The 17,256-nt window shown below is 45.1% G+C and overlaps 1 protein-coding gene across 4 annotated transcripts in view; it reads right to left on the bottom strand.

Moving 5' to 3' along the window:
* LOC128875402 (protein neuralized) overlaps window positions 1-17,256 on the bottom strand; it is an 87,312-nt gene that overhangs the window by 38,102 nt on the left and 31,954 nt on the right. Inside the window, exon 1 of one of the 4 annotated variants that reach the window (XM_054120945.1) lies at window positions 6,022-7,669. The exons of the other annotated variants lie outside the window; for them this stretch is intronic. Coding sequence (XP_053976920.1) covers window positions 6,022-6,349 — 328 coding nt within the window. The 5' untranslated portion in view covers window positions 6,350-7,669. Of the gene's footprint in view, window positions 1-6,021; window positions 7,670-17,256 lie in introns of those variants that run through there. 4 annotated transcript variants of the gene reach the window in all.

The following is a 17,256-nucleotide window of genomic DNA, read 5'->3' as shown; positions in this document are numbered from 1 at the left end:
AATTCCTGAGGACTTTACATTCGACATTTTAATGAGAATCACCACCCTGTTACTCATCTACGAGCAAGAAGATGCGAGAAGAGGAAGTTTGCAGCAGGTTCGATCACGAGCAGCTATGGTAAATAATGGTCACGTCAGAGTCCAAGATCAAAAAGAGACCAGATCCCTGACGCACGCGCAATAAAAAGCAAAGAATACCCCGAGCTTCCAGAATGAAATTCTGCTGGAAATTCGTCGGTGAAAGACACGCAACCGTCGACATCCCTGTGCACGATCCAGCGTTCCTATTCACCGATCAAAAGTAAGGCCGTGGCTCGGGTTTATTGTCCGGATAATGACCGTGCCCGACGCGCGAATCGAGATGCGAGGAAGCCACAGAGCGCCCCCGTTCAGCTGCAACGTGAGCCCAGGTAAAAAAGGCAGCTCCAAAAATTTAAAGCTCCGTCAGCTGTTTCAGCCCCGTTTTCGAGAGAAAGAGGAGAACCGTGGCGTCTGCTCTTCTCTGGTCGACGAGGGAAAGGAGAGGAGACGAAGGGGAGTATATGGATCTAGGGTTCGAGCACAGCTGCTACTCCTGAACAATCGATCCCGCGTGCGAATTCCGTGAGATCTTGGCGATCGACGCCCAATCGGGGGACCATAAGTTGCCTCGAACAGAAAGTGAATCTTCTTGGGCTGGAGTCAGCCAATGGATGCTTCTCGACTTTCAGCAATTATTCGATTTGTATATATTTCGACAAATACACAAGCTAATTGAATAATTAAGTTATACTTTTGTAGAAGACTTATATTGTTCGATTAACTAAGATTTTATCTCGGTACGAACACTTATGGGACCGACTGTATACGGTGAATGCTCCTAAAGACTTTTCGTTCCTCTCTATCTTAATTCCAGGCAAAACAATTCTGCGTTTTAATAAAGACCAACTTCCCTGCGACATTTTTCGAGAAAAATCACCCTTTGTTTCGGGATGAAGAGAACGAAACAAAGATGTGTTTTCACGGGAGGAGGGATAGAAAAACCTTGGATGCGAGAAATGTTTTATGGAACGCACGTGTACCGGGTCGTTCGATGAAAAATGTTTAAAGGAACCCGGTTCAAAGACCTCCCGCAAAGTGTCGGGGCGAAAAGAGAGCGCAGCGTTGGTCTCGTTGCTCGCTTCGACGCCCCCACCCCCCAAACCTCCGCGAGGAAAAGTTGTTGACACGTAAAAGCGAGCTGCCGAACGAGGGAAAAAGAGGCGGGGAAAAATGGACCAGCTGTGACCTTTAACCCTGCTTCGAAGGGTCGAAGCATCGTTAAACATTTCTCGCGTTCGGGGCCACCGCAACTTTTCTGATATAAAGTAGACCAAAAACGAAGAAGTTCGATAGTCTTCAAAACATTTGTTTCGTGTATTCGTACGTGATACATGTAGGATAGCGTTATAAAGGCGGCGTGGCTTTTGAAATGGGCAGCGGTCGCTGTCGGTCGGCCGAAATCAAAGGGACACGCACGCGTGCGCCCCGGAAGCGTATCTGTTTTTGTTTATAAGAGTAAGAGTATAAGTGTAAGAGTGGTCGGAGCGGTAGTCATCGCGCGAAGTTCTACAGTCGATTCCGTAAATATTCGTAACTTCTGTGTCTATTAAAAAACTTTCACTAAACTAAACAATCCCGTAACTTACATATATAACGTAAACTGGAAAATCTTTACGCAAAATATCTTTCCGAACATACCTAACAAAAATCGAACCTGGATGGGAATTTATTTCGCTCTGCAATTACGTATGAATTTTTCTTTTAATATTTCTCGTAGTTTCTCGCACATTCGAATTTCCTATAAATGCATAAGACTCGATATCGCTCGATATCGCCCTTTTTTGTTCCCCTAGTCCTCGACAAACTTCCTCCTCTCTTTAAAAAAAAATTCGAAACCTCCAGAAGAAGCGAAATCAGCGCCAAAAACAAAGCCACGTGACCGAGTCCCATAAGCGACCCAGACTCGAGAAATTCCTGTGTCGCGCGCACGCGGGGGGGGGGGGGCCGGGGGGGGGTCGCGCGCAGGAAGAGGATTTTTTTTTTTCGAATAATCGGCCACGACCCAGACTCCGTCGTAACGGGGTCTTTGTCCCCGTGGCTGCTATTGTCGCATCTGAAATTCGTGAAAGATTCGGTGGCGAGGCACGGTCGCGGGGTTGGACGTGGCGTGGTATGGCTGGCTGACGGAAGACAAAAGTCGGCCGAGAGGGAAAAAGAGTCCAGGAGTGGAGGAGGGTGGATGAAGGAGGAGAGGAGAGTTTCCACTTCGCGAGAAAGCTGTCGCTGACAATGGGGGGCTGTTCTTAGGAAAAGGCTCGTCACGTGGCAGGGAACAACGGACATCTGATGAGAACGGGGTGCGCGCTGGAACCGTGGTGCAGGCTGACGGGGGGGGGGGGGGGGGGGAGACGTTCGTACGAGAGAGACGAGAGAGACGGTGTAGGGGAACGATGGAAAAAGACGAGAGGAATTCTCATGGCGGGGGCGAATATCTCTTTGCTCCCTGTCTCTCGCCAGCAAATCATCCATTCAGGGAGAAGTCGGTCAACGATGCGCGCCAACCGCGACGATACAAATCCACCCTCCCGCTGCCACCCCCTCCGGGCGCGAGACGAAGTCGCGGATAAGCGCGATATCTGGCCGTTGCGAGGCTTTCAAAGGGTGGACGGGGGTGGACGGGCGCGAAAATAACGGAGGAAATGACGTCTCCTGCGCGGCCTACTTTCCATTGTGCCAAAGGAGTACTGACTCTGCTCGGATGGAAGGCGAATCGCGTAATGGAGTATTAGGGTGGCCCAGAAATCGGAGCTCGCTAAGAGAGATTCGTTTATACAGAGATAACCGCAATTGGAGGGAATTTAAAGGATGCTTCTGTGCGGGAATGTTTTCGAAGCGGTGCGGTTGGGGGTGTAGAGATTGTTTCGGGGTGAAACGGGACTCGCGTTCACAGAGAATAATTTTTGTTCGGTTTTATTAACCCTTTGCACTCGAGACTCTCGAGAGGGGTGACTCTCGGTCACCGCTAGGTTTTCTTTAGGTTTAATTTCTTTGGAACTCGAAGTGCCAATAAAATAATTGTCGTTGAGGCAAATGTGACCTGATTCTCAAATCTCAAATTAGAGATCTCATTCGAGAAGTCAATGTAATCTTAGCTGATAGATACCAGAAAAAAAGGCCTCGAGTGCAAAGGGTTAACAGTAGTTAATGTTTACTATCTACAAGCTGGATTCGCAATAAATAAAAATTAGGGGTGTGTTATTTTAATAGAGCGGAAGTATAGAGGTTCTCCCAAGGTGCAATCGGACTCCGATTTTACGATTTCAAACGTAAATAACCGAGTGCGCAGGCTAGAAACGACATTAAACTTTATGGAAGAATCGTCCGCGTCGCTTAGCCAGCTAAGCAACGCACGGTTTACTCGGCCAGGCCGCGTGATATTTTTTCTCCTTTTATCTCGAGAACCTTTCACTTCGACGCGACGTGGGAAAACAGCGATTAAAAATAAAGAAAGCAGCGTACGCTTTTAACGATCGCGTTCGTGCCGTGGAACTACGCGCCCCTATTTAAAAGACGCTCAAAGGCGTCGCGATCGAGGGTCGAATTCAATTATTACGCTCGCCTTGGAGGAATAAATATACACGTCCATTGTTCCGCCATTCACATTGTTAACGAACAACCGCTCGGTTAATTAAAACTGTTTGCTTTTTCTAAATCAACCCTTGATGCGCCATATAGAACTAATTATGGTCTTTGAGCTTCTCGAGTTAATTAGCAATTATTTGTAGCGTTGATTTTGGGAATAAAAAGAATAAAAATAATCACAGTGGACTCGGGTGTTCGACGGTATTATTTTTTCTAGGATCCTAGCTTCTTTCCTGGCCTAGTATTTTGAAGATATTCGCAACATCGAGACCCTTTAGGAAAAGAGAAAATTTCTCGAGCGAACAGTTTAATTAACCACTGATACAAGATAACGAGCAACCTGCGCCGAGAAAGGGAGATCAAACATCGTAAATATCAGGGATCTAAAAGGCACGGAGAAAACTGAGACCCGACAAAGCTACCTGAGAGGCAGATTCAAATTTATTGGAGGCAGAAAAGGTGGATATTATCTCACGGTTATCAGATGTTTAAAGGCGCCGCCGAGGATACATAATCGAAACGGGGTCATCGTGTCTAAGAATAAATTAAAAATATTATCATCAAAGGGAAGGTGCAAGAACACAGCTTCATAATTAGCTTGTCGAGCACGAGGCAAATTCGATAAAACTAATAATACAAGCTATTATTTATACTCTAGATAAAGCAGATTAAGGGATTCTATTTTATTTCAGGGAGACGTGTTCAAATAAATACCTAAAGCAAATACTTGTAAACATTGAGTTTGCTGTTTAATAGAATTCTAATTTCGCTCCCAACGGAATTAAATTAATTCTGTTTCTGTCTACTCGCAACGCTCGATTTGAACAAATAGATAAATCCTTTGTTATATCAAATATACAAGATAAGACACATATATAAAAATTAATATAGAAAATCCTTCTCAAAGTCATAAACTATCTAAATAGACCAGTAGATAAAGTACAATCCAATCTCGAGCTCGACTACGTAACATACACACCTAAAATCCGCGGAACCTACCCTGCGCGCTTCAGAAATCCGTCATCGGACCCTAACCGCGTCTTTTTAATTTTCTCCCGACCGCAGCGCCCTTTCCCGTTCCCATCAGCGTCAAACCATCGCTATCTTCCGCGAATTTTCCTCCCTAACCCTCTTCGTCTCCCATCATCCCGCTGTTTCTATCCGGGAAGAACGCGAAAGGCAACGTGCGTTCGAGCAAAAGTCGTCTGCGACTCGGCGCGGTCTTTCAGTACGGTGCGCTTGCACGACAGAACGCACCTACACAAGAAACGTTACACGCGTGAGAGCAGCGACAGTTAGGTACTGTTACAACGTCGCTCCTTGTCCCGTGCGACAAAAGGTACGGGGCCACCCCTCGCGACACGTCGAACCAGCCCGGGACCGGTTCCATAAAGAAATTACGGCCAGCTTAATTTTCAAAGGTGACTTCAATGCGCGTGTTGCGGCGAGCCTTCGCCGATTAAACGATCCACGGGCCTCGGACGCGACTCGTAATTTGTCCATTGAACGATCGCGCGTTATTTACGAGTACCGGTCGGTTCCAGTTCCCACGAAAGTAGAGGTAAACAAACTCGGTGGGGCCGATCCAGGTAAACACGCGGTCAGCCGCGAACGCGACAAGAGTTGAACGTAATTTACTTTCTTTGGAGACGTACAATGGGAATTCTTGGAATTTTGTTGGTGGCTAATCCCGGTTACTAACGTCATCGTCTTTTTTTTGCAGGATTGGAATGTACGCGTGTCGGAGACTGTTGGATTTTATAGAATATATAGAATATACAGTGCCGATGATATTATTGACGTGTGTAATGTAATATAGGGTGTTTTCTAAATTACCTAGTGAAGGCTTTTGGATTTTATAGACTATACAGTGCTAATGGTATTATCGATATATCGTTACGATGTAATATAGGGTGATTTCTAAATAACCGAGTATATCTAACTATATTCCTTACTATAGGAACGTATATAAATTTTCTGTACAAGCTTCAATTCTACCTCGGAATCTCGAATTCTCGACAATGTGAAATTATTACAGCATCACTGTGTAGGCTACTTCTACGCAACATTAACTCGAAATCCTACCGTTACTATTTCTTCCTAAACTCGACTAGACTCGACCGAACCCCGCAGCCCTTAAATTTCAAGCCCCAAAACAAGATCTCTCCCGACACTATTACGAAACGTAATCCCAAAGATTTCACAGCCTAACTTCGATCGCGTATCGAACCATCCCCGATCGTCCCGCGAGCGACAGCCACCCCACGGACCCCATCGAAAGTCTCCCCCCCGAGTACCCTCGAATCGCGAGGCCGTAAACAACGAAATAAAAAATTTGTAAAGGGGGGTGTGGCTCACCTAGGCCCATCTTGCGCTTGAGTTTCTTCAGCACCTTCATCTTGTTGCGCAGGGGTGCCAGTATGTTGCTGTCGCTGTTGTTGTTCTGCTGTTGTTGGTGCTGCTGGTGCTGTAGCTCGCAAGTGGTTTTCTTCTTGGCGTCGTCCGGATGGTGATGATGGTGCTGGTGGTGCGCGTAATGCGCCTCGTGATGATGATGGTGATGGTGGTGGTGATGATGATGCTGCTGCTGCTGTTGCAGGCTCGCGCCGGAACTGGCGAGGTTGCTGCAGCAGTGACAGGGGTGGCTCTTGCTGCCCTTGACCGCGCACTCTCCGGACACCCCCATAAATGTAGCCGTGGTGCTCTCGAGATGCCGAGAGCAGCCGTGAGATTCGGGGGGGGAGGGGGAATAGGAGAGGCGAACAAGAGGAGGATTAAAAATATATAAATAAAAAAAAAAAAATAGGACGAGAGTTGGGTGGTCGAAGCAGAGGTAAAACGACGAAACACCGGGGGATGATTCACTGATCGCACATAGGAGCACACTGACGATGATCGGACCGCAGGCTTGATATAAGGACGATTGCGCGAATAGAGACTGAGAGAGAGAGAGAGAGAGAGAGACAGTTCAAGAGTCACTGACTTCTCTTTTGGCACACACTTGAATCTAGGGCTTCCGTCGATCGTGACTCTCGAGACCGCGTGACGCGAGGACGTCGAAACGCAAGCGATGTGTAACGCGCGAACTGCAGAGCGCCTGCGTGCCCCTCGAGCGGCCAGGGACGACTGACTGCTCCTCGACCGAGCGCCAGAGTATCCCCGAGCCGCGCGCGAGCCACCGACCAATAGCGGCGCGGCAACCCCCACCGCGCTCGAGCCGCTGTCGGGGCGAGAGCGGTGGGGAGAGTGGCACCTGGTGGACAGCTGCCCCTTACCTGGCCACCGACACACCGGGCCACCCCGTGCGCCAACGCGAGGAAGCAGGGGTGGACGGTGCCTTCTCGATCCAGAGAGGCGCGCGGGGTTGGAAATTCGAACTGGTCGCCGACTGCACGAGCATTGATCCTGCTAGACGCGATTACTTTTTTTTTTCCCTCCCACACACACCCTCCCTCTACACCCGCGTCGCGTATATGCGCGGATGTGCTCGACCGCTGCCATCCGCGTCGGGAGGAAGCGTTTTTGAGCTGGACCCCGGCTAGCCATGGAGTCGGAACTTGACCGAGGCTTTCTTCACGTTTTACCGTTTTCTGACGAAATTTTTGGGGTTACCGATGAGGGGGAGCTCGAGGGACGATGGCTTTAATTTTAATGGGCGCTTCAAGATTACCATCGCGCGGTGAACACTGCTTTCTTCTCCCTCCCTATCTCAGAATCGATTCCTCTTGCAAAATGAAATCGAAAACTCCTCTCACTTTGCTCTCGTTGCTCTCCAGCTGATTCCTAGATGCGTTTACTTAGAAACTTCAACTCCTCGATTCCTTTTTACAGAAATTATCGATACTTAGCGAGAAAAAAAAATGACACCAAACGATGATAATTATTTCTTAGGAGCTCAGAAGTGCAACGCAATTATGTTCTACATTCAAACAGGTACGAATCTCATCGGAGGAGTTAAAAAGCAAAGCGACTATTTAGTAGGAACGATAAATTGTAGTCAACGACACTTCCTTCTCCCCATTGAGCCTGAGAGCGGAGAGTTATTCGCGCTTTTTGACGTATCGCTGGGAGTTTTATTTCACGGAAAACAGGAGCACTGGCAAGCAGTGGAAGGTGATACGGAAATATGTAAATAGAGTCGTAGAAATATCGTGGATAAAAATATGGCCGAGATTCTGCGTTGAAAACGGTCCAAATGGCAACGGCCGTGATCATGAATAATGCAGATCACAGGCGGAGCGCATACAGAGATATTGTAAGTAGAATTTGGAGATTCCGAAATGCAAGCACGCCAGGCTAAGTTAGTATCGGTTAAACGAATGATTTAACGAAAGATCCAAGGTGAACAATTTCTGGCGAATACTTGTCTCTCGACGGATATTAACGATTAATTCGCGAAAAATAAACGTTGACACGTTTCGTTTAAATCGTAACCATTAAATGCTCGCAGAGGCAAAGAGCTGTCGAGCTGTTCACCGTGACGATCGAAGCTTGTTTTGGTTTGCCACTTCGAATTACAGGATCGAAGTACAACGGTAGAAATATCGCGTTACCATGGGACTCGGGATGCGTTTCTCGTCCCATGACAGCGAAGACGGTGGACGTGCAGGGAACTTTAAGCTTTTCGGATCTTCGAAAGCAAAAGTGCGGAAGATAAATAGATATTTATTTATTGCTCGTTAAATAAAAATTCGAATACGGTTTTTGGAGCGACGATTATTAATTTCGAGACGATTATTGATTCAAGAATTTTTACCAGCAAGAATTGAAACGATAAAATAAATTAGTATACGTAATCACTGAAACGTGATTTAATAGAAATTTGTGTAGTAACGAAATTGATTTATTCTACGCCACTTAGATACGTCGACTTTAAGGCGACTTCATTAATCACGTCATTGAAACTCGTACGGTATTCTTACCTGAACGGTTCACGAATTCTATATGGGTACCCTTATCGCGGACCCACCTTTCCTAACAGTTAAATAAATGTGAATTATCGGAATCGTTTTCAACTAAGGTCAATGCGGGTTGGAAATCTCGCGATGGAAATAGTCGACTTTAGAATCTATATGAATCGCTGCTACTTTCCCAGGGGAGTACGAATCCATTTATAAAAATCAGAGTAAAAATAAAACAAGTTCAAGGAAGCTTACGAGGACGTGGATCGATCGATGAGACTGACCGCATGAATAATTGATCAAACGGAAGAAGAGTATAGATCTCGAAAAAATTAGTTCGATACTCCAAGTTGGAAAACAAGGGGAAACGAGGTGGGTGGAAATCGAGTTTGAGGGGGTACGCGATAAATAAAGTTGACGGAAAAGAAGGCGAGGAGGCGCGGTAGGAAGAGTATTCTTCGCAGGAAACCGCATTGCAGTCCTGGGGAGTCCTCGCAATCCTTCCCAAGCGAGGAAGGAAACTCAATTCGCGAGCCAGTCGGCTGCCTGGAAGGCGGACGCGTGTACAGTTTCCAGGGCAAGGAGAAACGACATTAGGGACGGAAATTAGATCGAAGAGAGAACGTGAAATCGAAGGTAGCGGTGATCGATCGGTGTCAGGAGTTACCCCTTCGAAATCGATACCGTCCCCGCTTTCATGCGCTTGTGCAACGTGCGCCAATGGAGGGATCGGATCCGGTGCGGCTCGATAGAACGCTCGAGGTTGCACGCGCTTAAACAATGCTGATAACTGACCCTCCTCGAACGTACAAACTCGTACGCGTCGCGCGAACCTCTTCAACCTAGCTCGATTTCGAGGAACAGGTGTCTGGGACCTCTTAAGGTCTACAAAATTTACGAGAGAATAATTTTGAACAGCTGCCCCTGAGAAGAATAATTTATTTTGAATTCTAAAACCAGTGCTTTAAAAAAATTTGGCAACCAAAAGATTACCCTCGTAATTCCATTCGATTAGAATCGATTTAATATCGAATTCTGTTTCCTATTTAGAAAATGAACAAGAAAAGAAGGCTTCGGGTCGTGATAAATCTCACGAGTTTCTGGAACGAACCTCTACCTACCCAGATGTCACGGAGATTCACCTATGAATCTATGAACCTATGCTTTGAGAAATATTTTTCTTTATTTTTGTATTTTGTATCTTACTTGTACAACCTGTTCTCCCAGGGCATGATTTAAAGACCAGGAAGAGTCTCGTAAAGCACTGCTGACATGGAATAGGGTGAAAATGGCGGTCGTAGTAGTCACGATCGATGACACAGGTAATTCGAAGGGCTGTGCGTCTCCCCTCGATAGCAGGAGTCGAAAAACGTCTTCGATAAATGTTTCCCTCCGTGACCTTGCGAAGCCTACCCCATTTACCTGTCTGACCTAACCTGTTGCTCGACGAAGGATTTCTTCAACAATTCCGTTCTGGAGCAACAATTTCATGTTGGATCGCTCGAAATAAATTCACGCTCTCGTTTAATAATCTTTTTCGTCTTAATCTTTTTTAATCAAATTTCTCTAAATAAACCCTCGAGCCTCCATTTTAGAAGAAATTTATTCGACTAAACTACGAATTTCATGCATTTGTATCGATAACTAATATTATTAAAATAATCTTAAAATATTTTATGTATGTTTTCTATATCATTCTACGAAATAAATTCAGAAAATCCGCAGTCTAGTAACAGCAAATAATTTCGTGTTTCGATCGAGAATACTGGTTTGCCTTGTATCTCCACGAAATGGAGATTTGTATATTCGTGAAATCTAGCTGGAAAAGACGGCGGAGCAATCGGAGTGGCTCTGACCGGAAGCCAGGGCCGCAGGAGCGACGATTAAACGAATGAAAGTATAAGTTCGACCTGGCCGGACGAACGGTTTCTTTCAGTTGGCGTACAATCGTTACGCAAGAGGAACGACGGCCCGGATAAAACGGAAGTGCGAAAGGAAGCCGTGGCTACGGTGCCATGGGCGTATTTCCTATCCTCCGCGTCGTGACTCTGGCTCGTTTCCTACTACCGCTCGCAGATATCGGTGTTGAGTAGTCTTGTGTTTCAGAATTTGCACCAGAAAAGTATATTAAATATAAAAGTATATTAAGAGTTCGATTTTATTTCGAACTGAAATTCTGATCAAAATTTCACCCAAATCGATAGAAAACCAACGTGCTCGTCGATCTTCAGCTCTGTTAGCTTCAAAAATCTGGAGTTATTTATTCGTAGGATTTCAGGATGGCCTCCGATTCGAGTTTCCACGATCCTCGAAACGAATTAACGATGCGCCTAATGTACACAGGGGCACGTACAGTTACGCACGCGTATTAACCATCGCGTATGCACCGGGTCGCGTGCACTGGCGTGCACTCGCGCGAGCCCCGTTCACGTGGAGAGAACAATGCACCGTTTTCGATGCGCGCACCACGCTGGAAATATAATGCCATGTCACGGGAAAACCGCGAAAGGAACACAGGCCTCCCCGGTAATTTTTATGCAATTACTGCGCAATCTTCTACCGCGAGCATCTCCGTGTTCTAATTAAGGACGACGATTAATTACAGATGAAAATTGGCTCGCTGTCGATCGTTGGAAAAGCGAGTAAGAAGAAAAGAATTACTTCGACGGGGAATATTTATTTACGATAAGAGGGTCGAGAGGTTTGCGAGTCGTGTCGATTGTTTCGTACATGTGACGTCTTGTATGGATCGTACGGAGCAATATTTACAGGGTAATTAGCAGGGAAAACGTTGGAGAGGAAATCGAGGATTCCACGTGGGAAAAGCTGTCGAGCATGAGCGTAGATAAGTGAATGCGGGTTACGAAAGGGTCGTTCGTTTCTTGCTTCGATAGGAAACCGTTTGAATTATGCTTCCCATTGTTTCCAAGCGCGGCGGTATACAACTATACGTGAACTGTACAGGATGTTTCTAAAGATGCATGGCATCCTGCGTCGCGCATCCAAACGTTATTCCCTTTTTAAATTTAATTGTCGACTAGCCACTCTCGTGAACGAAGAAACGTAACTGTAATGCTTTTACGAAGCCAGAATTGGGCCTTGCTGTATTCTCAATTAAAACGTGAAATTACTTATTATTTTCGTACCTGATTCCTAATTCTAAATCTATATACAATTTAAAATAAATATATATATTTTGCAATATTAGGAATGTATATACACCTAATTCTAAATATGAACATAAATATGTATAAATATATTCCTAATTCCGACTCGTGCCATAATGAAAATTCTCATTAAAATTGCTCGTTCGCTCCAAGAATTACCCATTGAAAAATTCCCGAGGCCACAATTCGTCGTCCGAAACATCTATTTGGAGAAGAATGCGCGTCTCTGGTTGCTCGAAATTTGCCGAGGGTTCCCCGGAGACGTTGGTCATTATCTATTCACGTTGGCTGCGGCAACGGCTGTGCCGAATCGGAAGGAAGCCCCCGCGAATTGGCGCTTAAACGCGGAACTGCCGCTCGTCGGCCGTAATTTCGGGGATTCCCACAATTCCGTGCGGGCACGAGATGGCGAAACTCGTAAATACAGTGGCCGACACGGCCTCGAGGAAACGGAGACACGCCTCGGCTGTTTGCCCGCGCGCGCGCGCGGGTAAAGTCTACTCGAGGCGTTGCAGCACGCCGCGGGGAGCGTGTACTTGCAAAGCGTTTTATCGCTGCGGCAATTAAACTGGGGACGTAGAGAAAGATAACGTTTGTTCCTGTCGCGAATTCGCGTCGAATGAAACATTAAACGGGGAATTAATAGATGCAGGCGTAGATGCAGGTCGCGGTAAGAGCAGTCATCGAGTGGCAATGTTTCTGTCTAAGGAACTGGGAGAAGTAGTTGGTATGTTTGTAAGAATCACATGGTTGGATTCCTTAGGTTTTCGCGATTAAAATGAGCCCAAACACGACCCTGTTCGGAGCATGTTTAGGTTTAAGAGATTAGGCGCTTTTAAAATTAGGCTAATTGATGCGGGGTTCAAAGTGGTCTGAATGTGGTCGTGTTTGGACTCATTTTTATCGCGAGAACCTCGCCAATCTATTGAAGACAGATTCAAAGGGATAGCTCGAAGAATATAAATATTTTAATTTTGCACTAATGCAGCGTGCCGTGTCGACGCCAGCAAAAAGATGACTTAAGCCCACCCTAATATCACGTGGATTGGAATATACAATCTCATAAAAATCCCTGATCTTGACGAGTAGAAAACGCGATCTTACGAAATATTACGACTGCTAATTTTTAAAAGAGTGCGATAACCCTACTTGACACATTTCACACGCATCCTCGCGATCGTCTCCAGCGCTCGGCGTTTGAAACACGCGTGTAGGCTAATGTGTACGTAAGTAGTAGCGACTGCGAGGCTCTCGAAAGACGCGGGTCTGCGCGATAGTAAAGGACGTCCTGCCTCTTTCAATGCTAATAGTACCGCGCGCCCGACGATAAGATGCAAATTGAAAGCACGTGAATCGGCCTTTCGAGAGGTCCCTAGCCTCTATTTTCCTAGCAGATTGAGATAACCGGGGATTCTTCGACGAGCAGATAGGACTGTTGAGACACGGAGCTGATTTTCGTAATCAGCTGGTCCTGTGGAACTCGTTTTGCATACTGTGCGTGTAATGCATATAGGGCGTTTCCTTTTCAAGACACAGAGTGCTGCAGTTGTTTCGAATATTCAAACGAAGAGTAAAAGGGGTCACTCTGACAAACATTCTGATTAGCAACAATTTCGTTTCGACGTAATGTACCAATCGTTAACGATAACTAATTATAGTAAATACCTGTGACGAGAAATTACCTATGGATTCGTCTGTGTAAAGTTTCCAGGACTTACCTGAAACAAAAATGAAAAATCTGGTTAGTGACAAACAACGATAGTTCATATTTCAGGCGATAGTCTCTCACTCGGTCATTCAAACACATAAATACTATGAACATTCAGACATCTCGTCAAGTATTCTAAGCGAATCCACTCCTCGATTAATAATTTAAAGTATTCGAGTGATTAAATAAAAAAGAAAAAATTCGACCATGAACCCCAGTCGTAGACCTCGCAGGAACCTCGACAAGTGCCGCTTCTCGCGAATTCTCTCCCCTCGAATCTTATCCCCCACCCCCCCAGCCCCCACGCCACCCTCCCTAACCGTTGGAAGAAACGCAAATTACGTCGAGCCGCGCGCCAAAGGTGTGCTCGATCCAGCATCTGTCCTCCCGCGACGTCTGAACCACAGGTTCGACCCTCGAGAGGAGTGCAGATGCGTTTCCTATGGGGCAACACGGCGGAGGGGATGCGTGCATATAGCATAATGTGAAATAGCGGAAGCAAGGCGGATGGCAGGAAGTTGGAGAGACTGGCGCGTGCGCGCCCCCCATGGAAATATAGAAGACGGAGGCATTTTAGAAGTGTATTGTCGGCTCGGATTACCATGGGGGTCGAGGAAGGGATAGGGCTGCGGAGCCATGGTTGTCAACCTCCTACTCGGGCTCGCATCGATTTTTATAATAACAGGATTTTCACGAGCTTCGTGTTACAACTGGAATTTTATTTTTCTACGCTTTTTATTTTTCTCGATTTTTTACTGTAATACGTCATTTTCATTTCGAAGCTGCGATATTGGCATTTCGGTGATTCGTTCAAGTTCCGTTTTGGTGTTCGATAAATCTTTGGAAATTTGTCTTTGAAGAGGGGTATTTCTTCGATTTCTGTTTGGAGAAATTTGATGGTTCTCTGAAAAAATTTGTACCGTTGGGGATGAGAGTATTTGATTTTATAGATTAAAAATAAATTAATACCGTGAAGGATATACATATCAAGTGTGGAATTTAGAATTTCGACAAAAAAAAATATGTTACGAAGAGTTGTGTGGTACCAAGGGAGAATTTAAGAATTCTAGAAGACTATCTAATAATTTTCTAATAAGTAGTACCAAGGAGATAATAGGTACCAAAGAAGTATTTAATCATTTTTCTAATAAAGGCATTCCAGTAATTCTTTTTTTCTGTAATGTTGTAATAAAGAGTGAAATGAGAACCGCGGTTTTATAGGACATCCCTTGCAATCCATTCCAAGTCCGCCGCCCCTACTTCTGCCAGGGAGACCCAGCGCACATCTGACAGAGCCATTGACCGAAAATACAATCTTTTACCCCGGTTCTTATTTCGGGAAGACAGACGGGCTGCCAGACGGGGGCCCCGAATGCGCCCTTTCTGCCGGACAGGCAATTAGGAAACCCTCGAGGAAACAGTACCGCCGTGTTTGTCCATTCGGGGAATGAGAGATAGAAGGGAAACGCGAATCAAGAAACACGCGAATTCCAACCTAGAGCTGCGCGAATGAAAGTCGAAATACGTCGAGCTTTAAAATAAATGTAAATTTCGCTAACGATTTAGGTCGTTCGCGTCATCGCTGTATTTAATACCAACGGTTTTTTTTTTAAATATCGGAGTGGTAATCTCGAATAAATTAGTAATAGGAATATACGTAAGAATTGAGAAGCTTGATGATTGATAAAATAGATAAAAAAAATATAGATACGAAAAATTTGAGAAGCAATCCCGAGTTTGCTCTGCAAGAAGTGTGACGCGAATTCAACCCTAAACCTTCTCTCGTTCACGGTAAACAACTCCGCATCCTGCGTGAACGCCAAAATCCTGCGAAGCGGCTCGTGAATGGCCGCATTGCCGCTTCGACGCCGAAGTCGATTCCGCTTTCGAGCTGCGGGACCGTATCTCCGCTTCCTTGGCCGAGGCTGCCACTCTTCTGGGCTCGGTTTCTCAGGACGAGGCGCGTTTGTATCAAATAAGCGTATTCGTATAACCATATTTGAATAACGAGACTTGGATAATCATACTCAAATAACGATACTCGAATAATCGTGTTCGAATAATGGTACTTGAATAATTATATTCGAACGATGATACTTAAATAACTGTAGTCAAATAATGATACTCGAATAATCCTATTCGAACGATGATACTTAAATAAACGTAGTCGAATAATGATACTCGAATAATAATACTTAAATAATCCTATACGAACGACGATATTATATTTTTGAAGAAACGCAAGAAAATTGAGGGCGAATAAATTTCATGAAAGTATATCCATCTTTGAGGGCACTCGTGCGTGCACGAAACGAACCTACACGAGGTCTTAGGCACCGAAGACGTGGACCTCTAAACGAAGTTGACCTCGTTGTACCGTAATCATTCCATTATCATTCAATTCTCCATCTCACGACTACGTGCAATCATCGCAGGGACGAACTCAGAGCGAGAGTCCTCTCAACTACATCTATTACGCTACCCAAACCTGTTCGGACAACTTAAACTACACTTCAAATATTCAAACGATGCTACCCGTAATTATTAATACCAATTATTAATACCAATATCGTTAATAAAACCTGCGATATAACTAAGCTTAATAATAATACAGTCTCGAAAAATCTGAGAAGAAATTCAAATTCAAATTCAAATTATTCTCTCGCTTATACGAATCTTCGTAATTACCCTCCGTAATCCTGATCCAAAAAAAAAAAGAGAGAAAGAAAGAAAGAAAGAAAGGACTAACGTGATCACTGTCGCAATAGACTCGACACAATAAGAGACAGAGACGATCAACAGACACAGAGCAAATTAAAAGGAACAGCAGCTGCATAGGGGCGTCATCGTCTCTCGCGCAAAGATCTCTTCAGGTGCTGCCGCAAACGCTTCGAGGCGCGTGGTTATGAACAATAGCAACAACACCTGTCTCGCGAGACAGATAAGCTCTGGATGTTCACGGGAATCCACGTGCCATTCGACGCGATGCGGGTCGTTCCTTTACGTCCGATTAACCAGTTCGTTTTGGTCAATCTGCGTTTGATTGCGCCTTAAAGTTGTCCCGGAACACGAATCATTGGTACTTGGGACGATCGGGATACGTTGGATCGCGTTTAAAGAACCTGAAGAATAGAGCTTTTGCCTTCTGTTTCGACGAGGGGAATCGAATCTTCCGAAGTAGCTACCAGCCACTGGTATTGGAACTGACAAGGCTAGATGTAACGTTGGTTGCCCTACAAGAACTTTCAAAATAAAATTCTGCCTTCTGTTTCTTCGTGGTGGATTAAATTCATCGGCATAAAAGCCATTGGCACACGAGGCGACAAAGCCGAAGATAAGATTGGCTACTATAAAAGAAGACACGGAGCATTGGAGCGTGACAGAGCGCACGAGTTGCAAAGTGCAAGTGTACTTAGGACAATTTATCGGGTGCGTTCGAAGACGTGCCACGAGTTGGAGCAACAAAGCTTTTCCAGAGAGGAAAGCGCTGATATAGGCGCGACTGTTAAGGGACAATCACGGTGTAATCCGCTTTTTAGTAGCGACAAAGGAGCTCATTATCTCGTTATTCAAACAAAACGGTCGACGATTGAAGTACTGGCTCGTTCAAAAATGCCGTCCAAAGAAAGAAATTACAGCTGTTTCTTCATTGAAGACAGAACGTGATAATAAAAATAATTAAAGTCGAAAGAATCCTGACACAGAATCGTTTCTTTATCTCCAACTCGTCGATGTTTCTATTTGAGACAATGAAAAAAATAATTTCTACGTTTGTAAGAGTATTATAAACTGGTTCCTTAAGATATTCCCATTAAAA

Source organism: Hylaeus volcanicus, chromosome 4 (assembly GCF_026283585.1).
Source record: "Hylaeus volcanicus isolate JK05 chromosome 4, UHH_iyHylVolc1.0_haploid, whole genome shotgun sequence".
Taxonomy (NCBI): domain Eukaryota; kingdom Metazoa; phylum Arthropoda; class Insecta; order Hymenoptera; family Colletidae; genus Hylaeus; species Hylaeus volcanicus.
Note: the sequence above shows the minus strand (reverse complement) of the source record. Positions and strands in the feature narration are given on the sequence as shown.